Source organism: Lissotriton vulgaris, chromosome 1_1 (genome assembly GCF_964263255.1).
Source record: "Lissotriton vulgaris chromosome 1_1, aLisVul1.2, whole genome shotgun sequence".
NCBI classification, from domain to species: Eukaryota; Metazoa; Chordata; class Amphibia; order Caudata; family Salamandridae; genus Lissotriton; species Lissotriton vulgaris.
This window is the reverse complement of record NC_141685.1, coordinates 969,033,089-969,057,478: the sequence shown is the minus strand read 5'-3', so window position 1 is coordinate 969,057,478 and position 24,390 is coordinate 969,033,089. Positions and strand designations below refer to the sequence as shown.

Below are 24,390 nucleotides of genomic sequence, written 5' to 3'. Positions count from 1 at the left end.
AATCCCAAATAGCAAAATGGGTGGAAGAGACCAGGAATCCACAAAGATTGAAAAAGTAAAGGAGCGCCAGTGAAAGGCAAAGTTAGAAGGCTTCTGAAAAGTATTAATACTTTGCAAAAGAGAAATAATGCAGAAGGAGAAATCCACTATGATAGGGCAGAGGTGACACAGCTAAAAAAAATTAGATAAAGGAAACACATGAGGGAGAGGAGAACTGTATTCCCTTACATGAGTTGTTGGTCTGTGTTCAGTGCATGTGTGATGTGCTGGATTGTGTGCAGAGTTGAAGATCTAGTTAAGTGTAAATAGCTCACACTGGTCTGATCAGCCTCTGCCATATCCCCCAACAGTGCTACTTTCTCAGACTGCTCATCAGGATCGAGGTTCATTCATTAAAGCTCATGGACCACTACTGCATATTCCATGATTAAAATCCAACTCAGGAATTAAACTTCCAAGCTGATACCTCTTAATACATTGATGATTTTACATTAAAGGATCACATTTACCATCACACTAATCAACGTGAATGTACTGTTCTCCAATCATGGTGCACTTAGAATATCTTTGATTATAAAATATCCAAGTATTTGGAGGCATATTCTATTCTGCTTGATAATGAGGTCTTGGCTTTTTCCCTAAAAACGTATTAATTTGCTTCATTCTCCTTGTAAATAGTGCTTATTGAAGGACACCACTTTGTTAATATAATATTCAAGCAACACAAGTAAAATTCAATTTTAAAATGTAACTATTTTGCAGACCCATTGATCTTTTATGGTTCAGATCTTTTTATTAATTTATCCAAGAACAAATACTCTTACCTAAATGCAAAGGCCAATGAGGTAGAACAGTGGGAGAACAGAAGGAGATAGAAGGAGAGGAAGGGAGGATGCCAGGGGGGACTGGGTAAGGTGGGAGGGGAGGGATAAATTATCCGGGGATGTCACCCAGGGAGCAAGCCTCTCACCAGAATTGGCTCTTTCGCATCATATTCAGTGTCAGCAGGCTGGGTCTTTTGGTGTGTCGTACCCATTGCGGTCAGACTTTGTCTTGATCAGGCCTGCCCACTCGTCCTGTGTGCTGTTGTACTCATAAGTAAAGAGGACTGGCAATGGGAATGCCAAAAAGAGTTCCAGCATGGCATGGACTGAAAAGTTCATGCCATGCAGGTAACGTTTGTGCAGGCATACAGGGGGGGGGCACATGTTGCACCCACATGTGTGCATCCAGAGTGCGCAGAGGCACCAGGGGCTTTGTTTCGCATGCCAGGGTTTACATGGAAGAGGAACCACCATGTAAATCTGGCAGAGAAAAAAGTCCTAATATGCTTGGTGGGACCACAGTGGTCCCGCCAAGCAAATGGATAACTCAACACAGCCAGGGAATGGTGGTTCTCTGGCTGCTGCACCGGAGTTGTGGCAGTTCCACTGCCTATCTCGTTAAAGGGAGGTGGAGAGACTGCCAGCAGGCAAGCCTGCCCCAAGTTTGGCCGCCCGTAGACCGCCAGACTCATATTCAGCCCCTTAATGCAGTCCCTTGGAATCTGTTTTCAGACATAGCCTCACAACCCTACTTTGTACACTTGCCTGAAATATGTTTAGACTGGCAGCTTCTCTTCAGAGCTCTCCACTAGTACAAGGAAACCTCGGAGATAGCAGTGCCCTCTACAAATTCATGCATTGAATTAAGAGCTAAATGATCAGTTCACCACTCTGTTCAGTATTTCACCTTGTATATTTCAGCCTTTTAGGAATTTAAACATCCCCCCCCCAAATGCTTCACATTTTTCTTTTCTAATGTTGACCACTTAATTCTTAGATGCAGAAGTGTTCTTCCTGTATTCTTTTGCTACTCTTTCCTAGGACATTGTAAAATATGGTGTTAATGCTGAAAGAGTTGCACCCACAGATCATGCACGGGCAACTATTTATGCTCAGCAAGTGCTGGCTGACGAGGTATTTAAAGAACCGAGCTAAACTTAAGGCTGCAGAAACACCCTCCTCTCAAACAAATGCACAAGGGAGTAATTTTGTGTGTGAGCAGTTTGTGTTGGTGTATAGACCTGTGTGGGAGATTATCTCTTAATTATTTTCTCATATCAGAAAATTTCAAGGTTGAGACAATGGTGGGAACAAGACTGCAGAACAACTGCAATCTATTTTGAGGGCAATAAACAGAAAACCTGTGACTTCAAGTGACAGCAAAAGGGGTTTCAGCGCAATGAACTTGGTATTGCATGTCTTTCTTTCTAATGTTGTTAGATCTCATGGGCCCTTCTCTGCCTCTTTGGAACCCATAGACATATGTTAACAGGTGGCTGACTGCTCATTCTCATGAGGATGATACTCAGTCTAGGAAGGTAGATCCTACTGCCTGTCACAACAGAAGATACCTGAAACACAAGATTAAGTGATTTGTTACCTACATGATAGTGAGACATTTTACATCACGGAATGCCTAATTACTCAGTTCTTATGGGTAAACATTCTGTGGTAATATAGCATGGACCCTAATGCCTCAATTAATATATGCCTGGGAAGGCGGGGGGGGCAAGGAGCTGGACGTAGGTCCAGTGGCTTGTGCTCCAGAATTGTTGATCAGTTACTAAACAGTCACTGTTCGTGAGATAGGAATTAGACGAATGGGCCAGTCATTTTTGAAAGGTAGAGAAGAGTCAGAGGGACTCTTACTTGATGTCCTCACACCCCCAAAGGATTTTTTATGCTTCATCATCAGGCGATGCTCCTCGTTGGGCCGGCGCTGCAATTCCCCATGGGTCCCCCGAAGAGTCACTATTGGAGATTGTTTATAGAGCTAGCCCTGAGGTGCGCGGGTCTGTGTGCAGTGTTAAGTGAAGCGTTAAACTTAAAAACGACTAGAGTGTATCTTTGGTAGACTAATTTAATCAGGGTGATCCCTCTGTCATAGTTAAAAGGTTATGTGTTGTGAGAGTAGTTATGACCTTCATTAGCTAGACAAGTGCAGTGTTTTATTAAGAAGGGGGTAAGGTCGACAAGTTCCACGCTATTGAATTGTATCAGGAGGAGATCCTACGTGCTTCTTCAGGACTGTAGGGTAGTGACAAGTAAGAGGCATTGTGCAATGACCTTATTGAAAGAAAAGGTCCACTGCAACTGACCCAAACAGTGGTCCTTATGTAAGAAAAAATGGGAAAGAAGGAAAAACAGATAATTCAAAAATTCAACAAAGTAGTGCCATTGCAGCGCAAACTAGAGGTCCCTAATTGGTGGACCACAGGTTCATAATAGGAGAGTGAGCCACAAGTTAAGGTGGTCACATGTGGATTGGTTGGGTGAATAGCTAAAACATATTAATGAGTGTACAAGTTGACAGACTGTCTCAATAAATATCATGGTAGTAGTGATCTATCAGCAAGTTCCCATTGATGGCAAGCCTTTTATTACACACCGTGATAGTAGAGGTAGCAGGGATGGGAAGTGGAGGGAAAATGGCTTAGGGCAGCTTACCTACTCAAAGTGGGGCAGGATGCTCCATAAGTCATAGCGAGAGTGAGTTTGCCATCACCATCTACTTAACAGAAGGGTATTATTGGCCGCATTTACCAGTGGATGTTTAGCGTGTGTATGTGCGAGGAGAAAGTGTCGGAGATCACAGATTCTTCCACCTACCCGACCTCTCGCCAGCTTGGGAATTGTTTGGCATGACCCCCGATGAAGCATGACATCCTTTGGGGTGTGTGAAGGCATCAATTAAGAGTCTATCCGAGTCTTCTCCACCTTTCAAAAATGACTGACCCGTTCTCCTAATTCCCATCTCAGGAACAGTGACTCAATTAATATATGTACATTGTTAAACCTGACATCCTTGCTGTGATTTCCCTGACTGTCTTCAGACCTCTTGTTTTTGCTGACGGTCAGCTCTATACCACTACTAACCATTGCTAAAGCTAATGTGCTTTCTGCTTCAAACATGGTGTCATTGGCTTATCCACAATTTGCATATTTCGTTTACTTAAAATTTCCTGGTAAACTATAATAAGTGTGCCCAGGACCTGTAACTCAAATGCTACTAGTGGGCCTGCAGCCCTGATTGTGCCACCCACTTAACATGTCTCAGGCCTGCCTTTGCAGAGCCTGTGTGTGCAGCTTTGAACTGCAATGTCGACCTAGCAAGTTAACCTTTTTGTCAGGCACAAACCTTTTTTAATACATGCAGGTCACCCATAAGGAAGGCCCTGGACAGACCAAGGGCAGGGTGCAGTGTATTTAAAAAGTAGGACATGTACTTTTAGGTTTTACATGTCCTGGTAGTAAAAAAAACTTGGACCTTTGTTTTTTACTAATGCAAGGCCTATTTCTTCCAAAGGATAACATTAGGACTAACCTAATACATTTTAGAAGTGTAATTTTCAATTGGTAAAATACAGAACTCCCAGGTTTGGTGCCTCTAGAATCACAATTTAAAAATCACAACTTATGGTAAAGTCAGATTTTTCAATTGTAATTCAGAAAAATACCACTTTTAGAAAGTTGCCATTTTCTTACTTTAATCAATTGTTGCCTTCTGTCTTTCTCTGACTAGATGTCTGGGGTTAGTGCCCGATGGGCATTGTGCATTCCTTCTAGCCAGCCACACACAAAGGGAGCTTAGGTGTGACTATGGGCTATTCTGGGCAGAATGGGAGGTAGGAGTGGATACTTTCACCTGACTAGGCTTTGTTCTGTCCCAACACAAAGGGCTGCATACCCCTCTGTGGTGGCCCTGGAGCCAGGTTAGGCACAATGTGCTCTTCAAAGGCATCTTTTTGACATCTCTCCCACTTCAAATGGCACAACTAATTATAAGTACTTGACGTCTGACACCACTACTTGAGCACACTTCAGGACCTGTGGATACTTTGCCAGGAAGGACGGCTGTGCTGTTCAAAGGACTGCCACTCTGCTGGACCCTTGCTCTGATGTACGGATCTGCTGCATGCTGCCCTCCTTGCCTGGGAGTGAGAAAGACTGGACCTGCATCTCTCCAACTCAGAACCATAGTAACTCCAAGGGCTGGTCTCCTGTTTTGCAGTCTCAGGGGCATGAAAGACTTCCAACTCACCTGCTACAGCACTTGAACTCTGCCATCTGAGAGTCTTGCCCTGTCAAGAAGTGTCAATCTAGTCCTTGACCCTTGGACGTGGGTGTAAAGTGCTGCAACAAAAATCCAAGCAGAGACTGTTGTGGTGCTTGGAACCGGTACATCTCCATCGATGCAGTGACACTGCGAGGACTGAGGACATTGCATCACCGACTGCTCGGGCATCATTTCCTGTTCTGATGCATCTTTGACTTTGCTTGGCACAACACCAATATATTGCCTCTTTGCTTCTTGCCTTCTTCAACGACGGAACTAAGGTTCTTTGTAGTGGGCCAAAGCTGGTCCCTGTATCCGACCCACGCTCCATCGTGGTCAGCTTGAATGTTTGGAAATTATCTGGTGTGGTACGACCAGACAGCTTCGGCCTTCACGTTATGCCTTTAAGGACTACTTTTCAGTTTATTCTGTTGCGTGCTTATCTAGGTTCCTGATCGATACTGTGACCTTATGCCCCTATTCGGCTATAAATCCATTTATTCCCTATATTGGCATAACCGTTCAAGTGCGATTTTCTGAAAAGTCATCTCTGGCCTCACACGAACAGAGCCACATTCCAGCATGACTCTCTGCTACTTCCTTTGCGACCAATTAGTGCAATGACAGAGCAGCAGTCACTATCTGATATTCCTAGATAACACTCCGAGTTCTTCAACAAGATAAAAACTTAGCAAACCTGGAAATCCCCGCTTGCTATGTTTTGATTAGTAATGGAACTCTAATGAGCAACTGATAACTGTCACTTCCTAGTGACATCTTTAATTGACGTCTTATGTCCAGCAAACTTGCGTCAAACCCGGCACCTGTCAGGTATAAATAGTACCAACGTTGCCTTAAGCAATGTTCGTTGCCTGTTGCTGATGCCAGCTGCCTGCATGACCCCGTGTTGGTAAAAACTAGCACTCTGTCGCTGCAGCCTGCTATCCTGTGGTGGTGAAGCTGCTGATTACCATTATCGCCGCTACAGCGCGACCTATGGTGCAGTACGCTTGAGGAGCCGTGCAGCCGTCCTCTGCGAAAACATCCAGCCCAGCTGCCCGCGGACGCTGTCACCCCTCCTTCCTCGACGCGCTGAGAGAAGCCGCTGCCTTTCTCGTGCAGAGAAATCCAGTCCCGGCGCTTCCAGTTTACCCTCGCGGGTGACTGGGATATCGAGAGAGACCCCTGAAGGAGATACCAATCCTCCATCATTCTATTCAGAGGTATGGTGTTGACTAAACCCTTAGAAGAGAATTCTTGAAACAAACCTTGGCAAAACCAACTTAACTTAAGCTACTTACTTACTCCCCTTCTCACGTGTTAGGCCTAGGTCAGGCACACTGGGGTAGGCTTAGTTAGAAGCACCAGTTGAGTATGTTAGCCTAATGTATATATGACTGTATAAATGTTTTATTACTTTTAAACCATTGTATGGCTAAGAAACCATATCAATGCTTTTACAGTTCTATTTCACTATTCTTATCTTACTGTACGTACTTTTTATAATAACAGTTATTGCAATTGTGGCAATACATTTCTCTTGTATGAGAAGAAAGACTGTTCAATAAATGTTAACCTTTATTGATACACGCCCGTCTCTCTATTCTCTACATACCGTGAAAGTAAACTGCACTAGACTGACTGAGTGAAATCTATGTCTATTGTTTCACACGACCCTAGAGATCGACTCTTGATCTGAGGAGCAAAGTTGTCATGTTGCACGGTTGTTGGAAAACTGAATCCCTTCTTGTCTGTGCCAAGGAAGCTGATCACTTCCTATGCAGAGAAGAAAGTTTCCAGTGACCTCTGAGCTAGTTGGTAACACAACCCAATTAAGTTTAGCATAGTCAGTGGAGGCCTGGAATATAAGCAGTTCCACGTCGATACTACTGTTTATGTTATTCCAATGCGCAGGGCCTAGTGGGAAACTAGGAACTACACTACATGGCGCCCTAACGTTTGGTAAGGCGATAAACTAACGTAAGACTTGTAGAGTAACTCAGTCGTGCATATTTCACACCCTTTTCTCCCGTAAATACTCCAATAGACGTCTGGAGTGGGTGAAAGGTTAAAATCCGCCCGACCTTAGTAGGAAGAGATTCCTATGTAAAGCTCTGGTTTATTCAACGTTGAAGGATACAGTGTTCCAAAATATTGTGCATCTAATCTTTGTCTCCTTGGAGACCTACTCTGCAAACCTCGCATTTTTACAATGCCAGGAGAAAATAATGGAACCAATGGGGCCGCAGTAGATGCGACTCAGCAAGGTCCCGAATACACAGACCCGGATGCTATTATCATCCCGGTCCACTTAAGAAGATCTATAACTTTAAAACTTATAGAACATGGACTGACACCTCAAGGTGGTACAGTAATTTTCGTGATAGAGGCTCACGAGTATCGGCAGACAGAGGTATTCTATTCATGGATAAACTTTCCAGCGGTAAACGCTATAACACAAGAGTTTCACTATTACAAAATAGAGGAACCTCCGGGAGAGTACGCTCCTTTTGAGGAGGTTGAAATCCCACTTAAATTTCAAGAGCACCTGCTCTGGTTTAATGGCGCCCTAAAACACAATGATCACATAACTAGGCTCGGTCCACTAGGTAGACCAGGAGCCACGTGGCCGGTTCTAGCCAGCTACACACCACATCCTGACATTACAAGAATGTCTAGAGAAGAGCTGTTAGAACAGCTAAACACATTAATAAAAATACATAGGCAATTAGTCCAATATGTAATGCGGACTGCAACAGTCCAGCCAGCTGTTAATACACCACAGCTGACCCCTCATCAGGGGAACACAAATAAAATTACACCACAGAACATACAGTCATGTCTTGGTAAAACACCCGTAAAACGGGAACAAATTCCTTTCTGGTTAGCCCAGAAAATAACTCAAATAGAGGCAGTATTTCCTGATACTACCCCTATTGAGAAACACAGAATCTTGACCATCTGCCTTCCTATGGGAATCGCACCACACGTGGAGGACTGCGACACTTGGGGTACAGTCTTTGCTTCCATTTACACAAAAACACACGGTGTTCCGTCTATGGCGGTAATACCAGACGTGCTAAAACAGATTCAAAATGAATTCGGTCCAGAACCAGCTTTAAATCTAGGTATGAAATTACTGAAAGATTTCAAGCAGGTCACGGCTATATTATTAGCCAACGTAAAGGGAGAAGCAGCATCTGTGGCGATCCGCCAGAAGTTGAAGGAAACAGATATAAAAGATCCTGTTGAGCTTGCAAAAATCATAGAAAAATGCTATGAAGAATTAGGTAGAGACAGCTTGGGTGGAAAACCAGTTAAGCCCCAACTGCTCGAAAATCCTGAAAAATTATTTATTAAAAATAATTTAAACACTCCTAAAAAGAGCTGGGATGGAAATAAACAATCCACTCCCAAGGAAAAAGTTTTCCAGTCCAGAGGAAGGTCTCCTCGACGGAGGGAAAGAACTCCGACTCGAGAACGCCAGTCTCCCCAACGGGAGCCCTCTGAGAAAAGATATAACCTTAGAAATAGGGATAATATAAAAAGACCTGATAGATATCAAAGTATTGATACACGTCCCTCTCGATCTCTTCCACAGAATTCGGAAAGAAGAGGACGGTCAGACCCAGGAGAGCACACCAAGTCCAAAGACAAGGAACCTGCTCAAAATAAGAAATCTCAATTTCAGAAAAAGAAGGTAGCCAGTATTAGAGTAATCAACCATGCCGAGAATACTGAGGACACAGTTGAAAAACGGGGAGTGGGCATTGACAATGTTGGACAGTGCAGCAGAAATCAGTATAGCGCGCAAGATCTTGATGAGTCATCTGGAGACAGTGGACACGAATGAATACATTCAGGTTGAAACTGCCGACGCCAGGCTTAGCGAGCCCCATAAAATATACGAAATAACATCGCGTATAGAGGGTGATAAGACTAGGAAAATTAAGGGTCTGTTTTGGGATAAGCTCTCGAAAGGCTATGATATTCTGTTAGCTGAAAAAGATTGGCCCCCAGAGTTTGTCAGGGAGTGCCCTCGTGGCGAAGAGGTAATTATGCCTGCCTTCTCGAATCACATACCGATTCACAAAAAATACACATATGCAAGGAAATGGGCAGTAGCCCAGGCACCTGCATTGTATAAAAATCATGTAGGATGGGATGAGGATTCACCTCCTCACAAAATCCAACTAAAAAGTGAACCAACTGCCCAACGGCAGTATCCCATAAAGCAAGAAGCTAAAAAACAGGTCAGGGAGATCTTAGATCAACTTGAGTACCAGGGGGTGATTGAAACATGCACCTCTCAAATGAACAATCCTTTGTTTCCTGTCTCCAAGCCAGACAATTCATATCGTCTAGTTTTGGACTACAGACACCTTAATACATGTTGCAAAACCTTTGCAGTACAAAACTCGCATAGTGCAGCCCTAATGAATAACATAGTTAGGAAAAAATATAAAACGACATTAGACATTTCTAATGGTTTCTTTTGTCAAAACATTGCAACGGAAAGCAGATACTTGACCGCTTTCTCCGCATTTGGGTCACAGAAAAAATTCTGTCGACTCCCACAGGGGTTCAAGAACAGCCCAGGACTATTCTCAGCTAGGGTAACAGAGTTACTACAAATCTATGATGATGAAGCATTATCTTACGTAGATGATATTTATCTCACAGACGACGACTTGGATACTCACTTGAAAAGAGTGAACACCATTATACTTGGGTTCGCAGCAGAGGGTTACAAATTCAACTTTAAAAAGTCCCGAATTGCCCATCTAACAGTACTATTCTTAGGGTACGAATTATCAAGTGAAGGGAAAAGCCTAGCGGACAACTTCTTAGAGAAGTGCGCTGTACTCCAAGCTCCAAAAACGCTGAAGAATTTACAATCCATACTAGGTTTTCTGAATTTCGGAAGAACTTACATCCTAAATTACGCAGAGAGGGTTAAACCTCTCTACGAACTAATAAAACCTGATTTAAAACAAATCAATTGGACTCAAAAACACACAGAAATTTTGAGATCACTGCAAACAGACATGTTAGCAAAAACAAAATTAGATACACGTGACAACACGATCGATCTTGTAATCCGAGTCATCCCAGGAAGATGCGGATTCACGTACCTGACCTCTAATGAGGGAGAAAAGGTACCAATTTCAATTAAGTCTCACTTGTACACACAAGCAGAAAAAACATTCAGTCGCACAGAAAGAACTGTGAACGCAGTACAAATCGCATTAGCAAATGAACGAGAACTAGCACACGGCAAACGGATTAATATCCTTACAGCGGAATCCGCCTTCGAGGCGCTATTCAGCCCAGTAAACCTGCCTACAGTGTCACTGGATCCAAAATGGATACAGTGCATAGATTCTCTAGCAGCGGAAGATGTGAAATACTATTTCGCCCCGCAATACGAAGAACTGAATGATTTAGAATATGAAGAAGAATATCCTCTGCCAATCGAAATCCTGCCTCTCCCACAATACGCATGTATAATCTATACAGATAGCTTTGTACAGCATTTCAACGTAGAGAGAAAATCCTACGATGCAGCATGTGCGATTATTAAAGGTCGTTGGCTGTGCGGTAAATTCAGACCGAAAGTAACAAAAACTGAATCTGTAAGAAACTGTTCGGTTCAGAGAACTGAAATCAGATCTTTAAAGATGGCGCTCGAAAATGCAGAACGCGAATTCCCCACACTTATAGTGTGCGATTCTCATTTTTGCGTCAACTCTTACAACAATAAACTGCAGAGTTGGATCGAAAACGACTACAAAGATGACACAGGTGCCACAATAAAGCATAAATTGCTCTGGAACGAGGTAGCTCTTTTACACAAAGAACTACAAAAGACTCACGTGATTCACGCACAGAGTCTTCAGCGTGATGGCGTTCACGTTGCAGGGAATTCATTGGCTAATACAGCCACCGCGGAAGCAACTAACCCGGCTTCCGTAGCCACAAAAAAGCGTACAGATAAGTATATAGACGGGGAAACTATGCTAGCAGTAAAAACGACCGTAAAAGGCGACTGTGCAGCACTACCCGTAAACTATCCACTCAATTATGCATACATAATCGATGCAAACTCCGTTCCTTTTGCTCGAATCCCTGGAGTGGGGGATAGAGTAATTCCAAACATGAACAGGAGAATATTTTTAATAGCAGACGCACACATGGGTTTGGGTCTTAGGCACAGAAAGATCAAGGAATCACTGACTGAATTACAATCAGTATTCTGGTGGCCGGGAATGAGTGTAGAACACCAAATATATGCAAACAACTGTGAAAACTGCAATAGGGATCGCAGTAGCGAACCTTGCTACCGGCTACCAATCAGAAAGAGCGTAACGCTGCCTACACCCCGTCCTGCGTCCTATTAATAGTTAAGACGAAATGCACTTAAAATAATGAGGCCACCAGCGCTCGGCTGACGCTAGAACGGTTATAAAAGATTAGCGAGTCCATATCGGCACATACGCAATTACCACGTTCCATTCTGACCAGGGTCCTGCTTTCAGCTCTCGAGCTTATAGGGAGGCCATGGCCAGCATGGGAATTGGGTTGCGGTATTCTTGTCCGTCGCATCCCGAAGGGAATAGTGTGGTAGAAAGAAAAAACCGGGACATAAAGCAATCTATAACAGCGAAGGTATTAGGTTCAGGCGCTGGGTGGGTCAAACATTTAATAAGTGTCCAGACTAGTCTTAACAACATGCCAAGAAATTCTCTAAAAGGTTTCAGCCCATACGAACTATTGTTCGGAATAAGAATGAACGTTCAGGACCTCGATAGTCAGATGTCAGTGGTACAAGCAGAAACAAAGCAGTTTGAAGTAAAAGACCGTTTGGCTGTTTTACAGGAACTGAATGAAACAAGAAAATCATTAAGCAACATAAAGTTAAAGCAACAGCCAAGTACCACTGACGAGGCACCACCCGCAACAGCCCCAGCAAGGCCTGTCTGGATTCCAAAGATTGGGGATCTAGTCAGAGAAAAGATCGCGGTGAAGAAGGAATTTGGGCCTTCTTACAGAAAAGCAGTACCTGTCTTAGCAGTCACCGGAACAAGATCAGTTGTGCTACCGCCCCTTGCTGGTAAAAAGGAGAACAGAGTCGTGTCCATCGATCTGGTAAAACCACAAGCATGTGGCCTATAATCAACAGTAGGCCCAGTGGACTCCCAAGAAACAACAGAATACCCAAACTTGCAACAATACAAGAGGTTCAAACTGAAAGACTAATCACATTCGATCAGCCTGCAGTGCACAATGAAGGACTATGCAATAATGCCATGGAACTCGTGCCTCTTGAAACACAGATTGAAACAGTTTGTCAAGAAACAACACCAGTCTACAATGATGTGGCATCAGAAAGTGCTACCGAGAGACAGATTGAAAGAACAATCCCATCAATTGACAGAACTGCCTCTGGTTATTTCATCAACTTCGACAACTTCTCTGAAGATCAAAACGATCCCGAAGTGATGCCAGAAACAAAAAAGTCTTTTAAAGAAAAAGCAACGGAACTCTTTCATCAACTGAAGGAAATCTACCTTATTTCCCCTTGGCTAGAGTTCTGGTTCGGTCTAGGTGTATTTTTCCTCCTGCTTTGGCTCATCATGGTACTGTGTTTGGGAAAATTCATTGAAGGAAAATATATTACAATGGACACAGCAAGTCAGAACATCAACCTAGTCCTGAAACCACACAGATCATCCCACGTGAAGAAAAGAGAACTGTCAACAGTAAATGTCACAGCAATTCCAATACCTGGTGGGGTAGTATGGGAGAAAACAGACTATGAGATCTATGGTCCGGTCGAAATCCTGAAGTATCCTCATCAACTAAAGGTTTCCTTAAGTGACTTTGTTACACCAAGTACATTCTCTGATAATTGGGACTTTAACAGTATTAATGACATGATGTCTGATTTAGTAATGTCAGCTAGATTCACAGATCATGATTATTTACAAGGTTCATCTAGTTATGAGCAGTTATTCTGTTATACCCACTATGGGGATCATTACTTGCATAAATCTGCACAGCCTAGAAATGTTTTTATGTATAACCAATGGGAACATTGTTCTACACCACCTAAAAGCAGTTCTAAAGCATTTTTTGAGAAATTCAAATATTTTTCAGGGTTTAACACCAGTGATGCAGAAACGTTTTATTATAAACTGTTAGATAAAACAGGAATGAAGACAATGCTGACAAATTCTAAATTGATATATTCAGAAGCATTTTATGACAAAATGATGACATTTGGTTTTGATTATTGGAAAAATAATATTGAAACAAAATCAATTTGGGGTACAAAAGATTGGCAGGTGCAAGGCATAGAAGCACTATTTAGAACCTGCATGATACCAGAACAAATGTTATTTTTAAATGACACTGTACACAAAACATCTTGTCTTGGCCTAGCTAAGAACAAAGACCTTAAAACACCGTCTATACCAAAGCCAATAGCTGAGAATACAACTGCAGATAATGAGTTAGACGTGTCACACATTTTACATTTCAACAGAACACATCCTGATTGGAAAAAGTGGTTAATCTGGCCTACAGACACAAATAGCTGTCAAGATAGATTCCTGAACAAAACACAGGGTTTAAAAATGACCAGATTAGACCCTAGATACTCCCAGAGACAACATCCAGGAATTATAACCACATACAGTGTAGGCAAACTCTGCCTAGAATGGCTAACTACATCCACACTGGCTGAAATTAAGCAACACTTGTCTTTATTAAAAGATGGTGCTGATTTGCGCGATTTCATTCTTGGACCACGCAAACAGCGTCAAAAGCGTTTCATAGCGACCAGCATCTATGCTGCTTACAACGAGGCTTGGAAAGTAAAGCAAATTGAAACTGCTGAAAAGATACGAGAAATTGATCGTATTAATTTGGAAAAATCACTTTCTGTAGTAGACAATGGGTTAATGACTCTGTCTTCCAGAATATATTCTTTGGACAATATTGTATCCTCTGCCTTTGATGTGATAGACAGAGATTTGCTAATGTTACAACATGGCCAATCTCAATTACGTTCTATTATAGAACTAGGCTGGACGCTGCAAAATCTTCGTTCAGGCTATGTGCCTTGGCGTTTAATCAACACAACGTCATTATTTTCCATTTTTAACCTTACTGATAAACAGATCAGTTTGGCACAGAAAGGAGCAGACTATACAATCTTGAGCATCGAGAAACTCGAGAAATTATCATTGACAATGTCAGAGAGTCCTGTCATTGAATGGATAATACACGGAATTATCACAATTCCGATAACAACTTTCCGCTTTAAAAAGTGCCTTGAATACATACCTGCTGGCCAGTATGAACAATTGGGTAAGGGATATGTTAAATCCGAATGGAAATTACCATACACTCATTCTTGCTATAGTGACAGCGACAAAAATGTATTTCTTAGTGGTGACAACTGTAAACACTCACTAAGCGGTATACTTTTGTGTCAGGGTATTAATTTACACGGAGCATGTGATGGAAATTCAAACAACCTTTCATGCCACCAGCTAGTCACACCTGCAACTCAGATAGAGCCCTTCTTTATGCAACTTTCAAACGGGAGTTACATTCTTAGAACGGATCACAGGTGCTGTGGCCTCGCGCCCGGACTAAGTTATCTAGTAGAAGTAACGTCCATGGTCAAATGTTGCATGCAAGCATTGTTCCCGAGCGGGCCTCCAGACACAGTGACTCCCCTCTGGCCTCGTCTGAATCTCTATTCTATACGAATTGATACATTAAGCAAAATGAAATCTGTGCTTTTACAGACAACAGTGCCTATAACGTCATCTAAAGAGACGTATGATCTTCTAGTCGCAAGGACGGCTACAGAAGTCCATGACCTTTTATCAACAAATTGCCCTGTGCATTTCGTACAAATGCTCGACCAACTCCTTAACATGTCTAGTGCTACAAGCATCCCAGGCATATTTAAGACAGTCTTTACGGGACTGCTAACACCCTTCCAGGCAATTTTGGGAATCTTTCCTAATTTTGTGCACTCCATCTTTGGTGGTATTCCACTATTTTTTGGACTCATCGCAGGGATTCTATTTTTGACCCTCCTGCTACGTTATGGCAAGCCTCGGCTTAGACATAGCTCCCATGGGAATGGAAGAAACAATCCTAGCAATGCGCTACAGGGACAGGATAACTAACGTCCTCGGATTGGCCAGGCTGAGAGATCTAAACATGACCTGGTTCCTTTCAAACAGACCAATATGGCAAAATTGCATTTTACCTGTGCTACGGTGTATGCTTTGCGGCGAGGAATGCGTGTTGGACATCTGTCTTTCACTTCCATCAGCAGTACCAATGGACGTCGATACTTTGCTAAGTCCAATAACGGCTCACGCATTGTGTTGTCCCCAGCGGCTACCAATCCTGATGACGGCATTCGTGGAGACTCCTGTACTACAGCCAAGTGGTAACAGTGGAGCGAGTGACAAAAGCAACATCATCCAGGTACAACGTTCTGTGAGCATTGCTGGTCCTGCCTTCGATGACAGCAATCATTCTCACACCTGCCAAGTTACAGCGCTATCTAATTTGGTTGAACTATCACCTGATTTTGTAGACCAATTCTTTGCGAGCCTGTCTGATACGATGTTCTCACCCACAGAGAAACAATAACTTTTAGAAGCTTTCCGACACACAGCGTTCCCATGAACTCTGAATTCGGCCTTCAGTTTTGATCAACAAAAACTGCCAGGAGCTTTGGAAATCTATTTTCTTTGAATTGGACAATTTTTTTTAATATTGACCCTTTTTGGCACGAACAATTCTTTGCTTAACGTAAAAACTATTCTTAGAGAACAGAAGCTTCACACTTCTATTTCTAAAAACACATCTAGAGACATAACAACATAACACCAGCCTCTAGCACACATATTATTACAATGCATTTTTATGTGATGATTTATCTCGCATTTCTTCTGTCAGAGATACTTCATGTGTAATTCCTTTTTGCATAATCGTTCATTGATTTCATATGCAATACTTTTTGAATGATTACTATGCTTTTAAAAAACGTACACTACCTAAATTCCATGTATTACAAGTACGCCTATTTCGAATGCATTTATGTATTTTGGGGTGGGCAATGTTACACATGCATCTTATTGCTTAGTTTTAGTAATTTTGATGGACATGAAAACGTGGAGTGGGTGTTGCGTGCTTATCTAGGTTCCTGATCGATACTGTGACCTTATGCCCCTATTCGGCTATAAATCCATTTATTCCCTATATTGGCATAACCGTTCAAGTGCGATTTTCTGAAAAGTCATCTCTGGCCTCACACGAACAGAGCCACATTCCAGCATGACTCTCTGCTACTTCCTTTGCGACCAATTAGTGCAATGACAGAGCAGCAGTCACTATCTGATATTCCTAGATAACACTCCGAGTTCTTCAACAAGATAAAAACTTAGCAAACCTGGAAATCCCCGCTTGCTATGTTTTGATTAGTAATGGAACTCTAATGAGCAACTGATAACTGTCACTTCCTAGTGACATCTTTAATTGACGTCTTATGTCCAGCAAACTTGCGTCAAACCCGGCACCTGTCAGGTATAAATAGTACCAACGTTGCCTTAAGCAATGTTCGTTGCCTGTTGCTGATGCCAGCTGCCTGCATGACCCCGTGTTGGTAAAAACTAGCACTCTGTCGCTGCAGCCTGCTATCCTGTGGTGGTGAAGCTGCTGATTACCATTATCGCCGCTACAGCGCGACCTATGGTGCAGTACGCTTGAGGAGCCGTGCAGCCGTCCTCTGCGAAGACATCCAGCCCAGCTGCCCGCGGACGCTGTCACCCCTCCTTCCTCGACGCGCTGAGAGAAGCCGCTGCCTTTCTCGTGCAGAGAAATCCAGTCCCGGCGCTTCCAGTTTACCCTCGCGGGTGACTGGGATATCGAGAGAGACCCCTGAAGGAGATACCAATCCTCCATCATTCTATTCAGAGGTATGGTGTTGACTAAACCCTTAGAAGAGAATTCTTGAAACAAACCTTGGCAAAACCAACTTAACTTAAGCTACTTACTTACTCCCCTTCTCACGTGTTAGGCCTAGGTCAGGCACACTGGGGTAGGCTTAGTTAGAAGCACCAGTTGAGTATGTTAGCCTAATGTATATATGACTGTATAAATGTTTTATTACTTTTAAACCATTGTATGGCTAAGAAACCATATCAATGCTTTTACAGTTCTATTTCACTATTCTTATCTTACTGTACGTACTTTTTATAATAACAGTTATTGCAATTGTGGCAATACATTTCTCTTGTATGAGAAGAAAGACTGTTCAATAAATGTTAACCTTTATTGATACACGCCCGTCTCTCTATTCTCTACATACCGTGAAAGTAAACTGCACTAGACTGACTGAGTGAAATCTATGTCTATTGTTTCACACGACCCTAGAGATCGACTCTTGATCTGAGGAGCAAAGTTGTCATGTTGCACGGTTGTTGGAAAACTGAATCCCTTCTTGTCTGTGCCAAGGAAGCTGATCACTTCCTATGCAGAGAAGAAAGTTTCCAGTGACCTCTGAGCTAGTTGGTAACACAACCCAATTAAGTTTAGCATAGTCAGTGGAGGCCTGGAATATAAGCAGTTCCACGTCGATACTACTGTTTATGTTATTCCAATGCGCAGGGCCTAGTGGGAAACTAGGAACTACACTACAATTCTTTAAAAATTTATAACTCACTGTCTTACTGTTAGAAGCTTTTTACAAATACTCATAAGGCAAGCATGACTGCTCTGTGCCAAGCTACCAGAGGGTGAGTGCAGGCTAATTTATGGTGTGTATCTGACTTATGGCTCCTGCTTGGTCAGGGTGCTTACCTATGTCAAACAGAAACCCAATTTCTAACATACAGAATATTCAAGTCTATCTGACTTTCATAGTGCCATGCTCAAAATACCAAATACAGTGTGGGACTTGCAATTGTTTGATAATGGTCAAAGTGTGCTAAAAGTATCGGTGTATATAATGGTGGTACATTTGGTAGGTTAATAAATGTTATAGTTTTGATATTCACAATTGCAGTTTTTACAATTTGTATGGAATGCATGAACGCTGCTTCGTTCATGGTGCACCAATAAGTATGCCTGTCTTGTAGCACTTAGTGGCTTGTCATCTGTAGATAGTCAGACATTAAACTTCATTCCCATTTGGGCTGTTAATTGCTTTAGACAGGGAACTCAAGTCAAAGACTTAAGTTCTAATCAAATTTCATTTGTTAAATCTCATAATGTGCTCACATGTACTCCTGATAAATCTGCTAAACACGATGTCACGTCCTGTGAGGTCAAGATGCCACTTGCTGTGATGTCATGCACAGTGATGTCACTTACAATCTGCCTAGCCTGGTTAGTCCACCCACTTAATTTTTAGGACTTTCACCCTGTCTGTAAATGTCTCTTACCTTGACCTGATGTTGCACACACAAGAAAGGCTTGAAGAAGGATGAAATATTTCATGATTTTATCTGTAAAAAATAATTATAGACTTGATTAGCAACAAAATGAAGAGGATGGAAGGAAAAGCATCATGTTAATGAGTTTTACATCTGTCCACTGGTTCATCACTCCACACAATTTATTCTTTGTTTAAATCACCCAAATGACACTTCTATCAGGCAAAAGAAATGAAGTAATAAGGGGTAATGTTGAAATTAGAGTCCAAAGCCACAAATTGGGAAAGTGTGTTTTTCTGTCCCTTTTGGACCTGAAATGACCTTATTGTCATTGTTTTACAGTTGCCTTTTCCAAAACCCTACAGAAAACTCACTGATGATTGGAAATACAAACATGTTGGAATGTGCTGAACTCACTGTGTGTGTATAAATCAACTTCTAATTATTTTTTCCATGTTGAGCAACCACCAAGTAATGGCCCCAAGATACCTCCTGGCATAGACATCTGAAGGCCAAACACTCAGCCCTTGGATTCAATGATAAGAGGCCGATGACACATGGATGCTCCACCACCCACCTAACTTTTCACTGAATGTCTTTGAGGCTTAAGATCTGGTTTTGGTATTTTCCATTATTCTGGGCAGAAGGGAATAACAAACCTACCATCTATTTCTGTCAGTTGTTTGCATGGAACTAGCAGTGCAAATTCACTCTGCAAGCAGGTCAATCCTCGACAACGAGCGAGCCCTATTTGAGAAGTGGTATTATTCAGAAGTTACATCGGTGGACAGAAGATACATTTGTGTTACTAGTTTATGGGCTCTTAGGGAATACTTAATGGCAGCACCAAATGTAAAAGGATTGCTTCTGCCCAGGGCCAGCTTTAGCACTGATGCAACAATTATTTTTGGCCCCCCCTACCTCCATGACCTCCTCCTCAGATTCTTTCACTACCACCGGGCAAAAGTGCCCCTCATGACTCCAGTCATAAGTCAGTGCTAAACACAGCACACTTCCCGAGGTCAACGCCCCCCTCCACAGGTCAGCACCCAGTGTGTGGCTGCACCAGTCGCACTGCACTAAAGCCAGTCCTGCCTCTACCCAGTATCTGGTGAGCCACTGTTGGGTATGTCACAGCAAGAATTTTTCTCCCTCGTTACCATGCATCATGTGTCATCAGGGATAGAATTGTTGACAAACTCAAAGAGTCTGTACTGCTGAATATTCCACCTGTTGACATGAGCACATCACTGACCTGACATATGTATCGCTGCGTCCTACAGGCACTTAGGTAGAAATGCTCCAAATGTTTTGTAGAGCGGGAGCAGTCAAAAACACATCTATACAGGTTTGGCGATATTTACTCAAAGGATCAGGCTGTTATGAATGGGACTGAGCCAGTCCTCAGACACATACATGTACGAATATTAAAGGAAAACACAGCAGATACGTCTGGTCTCTGGGATGTTGATAGTGCTGGGGCTAGCCGCCTGAGCCGTAGAAGTCAAAGTGTTGCAGGCTATGGCACTATCAGGCAGAGCAAGTTCCCCGTGGGCTCCCTAGCCTTGCGCTTAGTCTTACCCACTCCCTCTGGTATTGTGATGCAGAAGACCCGGGGAGTGTTCAGTACTCTGGTGGGTTGTCAGATGGTAATCCAGGGCACTCCTTCAGATGATGCATAAAGTTCCTCTGATCCTGCTGGCAGGTCTGGCACAGTTACTCACCTTTCAGTGTCTCAGTGGGGACACTGGGCACAAGGGCCAGAGTCCACTGCTTCATCATGGTTACATGTTACACCCGGTGAAGCCATCCATCTTGGCACACAGGGCAAAGGCCCTTGCTCTACATGGCGGTCCGCTCTGGCGTACGGAGTCACAGACTTTAGTCTGCATATGAGCAGCTGCAGCTTTATTCATGGGGTCCGCTCTGGCATATGGGGTCATTGACATTAGTCTACACGCGGGCAATGGCCCAATCAACAAAGCAACATCTTTCTTTACAGTGGCCACCTCTGGAATATGGGGTAATTGACCTTGGCCTGCACATGGGCAACATCAGTTTTATTCATGGGGTCCGGTCTGGCATTTGGGTTGCTGACTTCAGTCTACACACAGACAATGGCCCGATCAGTGCAACAGCTGCTATCTCACACCTCAATAATAGGATAAACTCACCAGGATCCCCCAGTGACCTTGCTCCACCAGGCTCTCCTTCTCATAAGGTCCTCTGGTCTCTGCAGCGAGGCACTGATGCCTCTTGTTCTAGGGCTGTTGGTCTTGATTTCCCGTGGAGTTGACCCTTCACCCAGCTGGGAGACTGACAGACCTTAATTCCCAGTTCTGGTCACACAGGAGGAACTCTTACTGAGCTTCTCCCCATTGTGTTACAGCCACTGGCTGCTTAGTGATTGACAATCAGGGGCTTTCAGCTCCCCATTTTAAAATTAATTTTGAGACACAGATGCGATTTAGTGTCTCATGCTGTGGAGTTCATGTGGTGGGTGCCTTCTTTGAAGTGCCCACTCCTCCGTCCTGTCCTTTTCCCAGGAAGCAGCTTGTCACAGCACAAGCTACTCCAACCCAGATAGCCCCAAAACACAAGCCATAGGAGTTCCTCTTTGATGACACCCGAATGCAAGCCTCACGGACAAATGCCTACCAAAGGTCCCAGCCCCCCTCTGCATGATTCCCTTATCAGCCCCATCTCCTGCCCCAGTTTTACCCAGACTCATTGTACTTTGGAAACTACAAGTCCTTTGTGAAGTGCGAAGGAGAGCCTTTCTCCCTCTAGTGTGTCCCAGCCTGCTCATAGAAATCCACAAATCTGTCTGAGAGGTCTCCTTCTGCACTTGCCCTCCTCAAGACCCTGGGCTTCCAATATGGAACCCATAGGCCACCATGTATTGTAGCACTCCCAAGCACTATAACAGTGAAAATTAGAACAAGCACTGGCGTTGCCAATAGGTCTCGCAGTAGGAAAGTTTGAGCTATTGGTTGTGTAAATGACAAAGCCCTTTATGTATTCTAAATGATAACAACAGTGAAAGGCATTGTTATTTGCCATTGTAATAGTTCCACCTGTCGTACTGCACGATCAATTGGCAACGTGAGTGTTGTTCGTGTGTGAGTGGCGTTGCGTGTGTGAGTGGCGTTGCGTGTGTGAGTGGCGTTGCGTGTGTGGCGTTGCGTGTGTGAGTGGCGTTGCGTGTGTGAGTGGCATTGCGTGTGTGAGTGGCGTTGCGTGTGTGAGTGGCGTTGCGTGTGTGAGTGGCGTTGCGTGTGTGAGTGGCGTTGCGTGTGTGAGAGGTGTTGCCTGTGTGTGAGGCGTTGGCTGTGTGATTTGTGTTGCCTGTGTGAGTGGCGTTGCCTGTGTGAGTGGCATTGCCTGTGTGAGTGGCGTTGCATGTGTGAGTGGCGTTGCATGTGTGAGTGGCGTTGCATGTGGCAGTGGCGTTGCATGTGTGCGTAGTTGAGTGGTGTTGCGTTGTTTAGTGGCGTTGCATGTGTGAGTGGTGTTGCATGTGTGAGTGGCGTTGCATGTGTGAGTGTTGTTGCGTAGTTGAGTGTCGTTGCGTAGTTGAGTGTCGTTGCGTAGTTGAGTGGTGTTGCGTTGTTTAGTGGCGTTGCATGTGTGAGTGGTGTTGCATGTGTGAGTGTCGTTGCGTAGTTGAGTGGCGTTGCATAGTTGAGTGGCGTTGCATAGTTGAGTGGCATTGCGTAGTTGAGTGGCGTTGCGTAGTTGAGTGTCTTTTAGTAGATGAGTGGCGTTGCGTAGATGAGGGTGAGGTGTTGAGGGTGAGTAAGGATGAGTGAGAGTGAGGGTGAGTGAGGTGTTGAGGGTGAGTGAGGAGTTGAGGGTGAGTGAGGTGTTGAGGGTGAGTGATGGTGAGGTGTTGAGGGTGAGGTGTTGAGGGTGATTGAGGTGTTGAGGGTGAGTGCGGGTGAGGAGTTGAGGTGGAGGCGTTGAGGGTGAGTGAGGGTGAGTGTGAGGTATTGTCATTGAGTGTGAGTGTGAGTGAGGGGGTGTGAGGGTGATGGGGTGTGATGGTGAGGGTGTGTGAGCGTGAGGGTGTGTGAGTCTGAGTGTGAGTTATTGTCATTGAGTGTGTGTGAGTGTGAGTGAGGGGGTGTGAGTGTGTGAGTGTGAGGGTGAGGAGTTGAGGGTGAGTGCGTGTGAGGGTGACTGTGGAGTTGAGGGTGAGTGAGGTGTTTGAGGGTGAGTGAGGTGTTGAGGGTGAGTGAGGTGTTGAGGGTGAGTGAGGTGTTGAGGGTGATTGAGGGGTTGAGGGTGAGTGAGAGTGAGTGAGCGTGAGGGTGAGTGAGTGTGAGTTTGGGTGAGGTGTTGAGGGTGGGTGAGGGTGAGGCGTTGAGGGTGAGTGAGGATGAGTGAGGAGTGAGTGTGAGTTAGGGTGAGGGGTTGAGGGTGGGTGAGGGTGAGGGGTTGAGGGTGAGTGAGGATGAGTGAGGATGAGTGAGGGTGAGTGAGGGTGAGTGAGGATGAGTGAGGATGAGTGAGGGTGAGTGAGGGTGAGTGAGGGGTTGAGGGTGCATGCTATTTAGAAAACAAAAATATGCTATTCCCTCAAAGTTATTACTAGCAAAATACTGGTAGTACGTGTGAGTGAAAACCGCAAGTGTAGTTTGCACAAAGCTCTAAAATAGCACTGGAAACAAAGAAAACAAGTGAAAGCAAGTTACGGTACCATAAAGTGGGTTTGAACTTTCATTTAATGTTCTTCCCGAAATGTGCTCCAGGCAACACGTTAATCTCTTTGTACGCCGTGTTTGTGCTGCACATTTGGAGGCTTAACAAAAACATGCTAGTTGGGGCAGAGCAACTCCATCGCTGCCGTACCAAAATGGTTAAAGGGACTGTAAGAAGGGGCGGTGCAAGGAAAACAAACTGCGACGTGCTGAAGGAAGGAGACTGTAAATAAAAAAAATTCTAATGAAAAGAAGCGGGACAGGTATAAATTACAACAAACTGTTGTCCAGCACCACAGCATTTATATTGGAAATACTGTGCTTCTGTCAGACGGTGGTCAGAGGGCGGAAACAGCAGGGGTCCCGGACAAAAAAACAAGCGTTAAGAGCGGCCGGGAAACTGAAAGCACGGCCGGCCAGCCATGATTAATTAGGGGAGGAGAAGCCGCTGAGCGCACGCTGGGCGAAGCCCTTTGATGTGCTGGTGGCAAGAAAGTGCATCATTTTCGAAGAACTGCCGCTTTAAATATGTGACTACATAAAGGATGAAGGCGGAAAAGAAAGTTCTCTCTTTCTGACTTCGGCTCCAGGTGGCGTTAGAGTCTTACACTTGTATATGCAACTGTTAAAGTAAATGGCAGAAATAAAACAATTACCTCGCAAGCGTTTTACGCTCTGTGAACTCCAGGTTATATAAAAGTTACCAGCATACACTGCGGTTTCTCAGGATAAACAAACACCAAAACTGTTGTCTGAACATCCAGACACTGTAGAACTCATGAATAAACCTCCCCTCGAAAGCCGCATATCTCAGACATACAACTATTCCAGACCTTTCCGTTAAAATGGAGGGGATTTGTTGAGACAAATATATCAGTAAACAACCTGGGAAGCCAAAACGAGCACTCGGACAGGAGAAACGCGACGTGCACCAGAAACAAACAAAAAAAAAATGAAACGCCGGATGGGGGCGGGAAAGCCTGGTGGGAGGCGTGAATGCGCGAGGGGAGCCAGGCGGATTGGGAGAGAAGCCTGATGGGGCGGGAGAGCCTGGTGGGTGGGCGTGAATGAGGGGAAGACTGGGCTGGGCTTGCATGCGGATTGGGAGAGAAGCC

General features: G+C 44.0%; 1 protein-coding gene across 1 annotated transcript in view; it reads right to left on the bottom strand.

Annotated features, from left to right (window-relative positions):
• LOC147748304 (coagulation factor XI-like) overlaps positions 1–24,390 on the bottom strand; it is an 85,164-nt gene that overhangs the window by 44,493 nt on the left and 16,281 nt on the right. The window contains exon 2 of the mRNA XM_086960083.1: positions 18,582–18,644. Coding sequence (XP_086816209.1) covers positions 18,582–18,636 — 55 coding nt within the window. The 5' untranslated portion in view covers positions 18,637–18,644. The remainder of the gene's footprint in view (positions 1–18,581; positions 18,645–24,390) is intronic.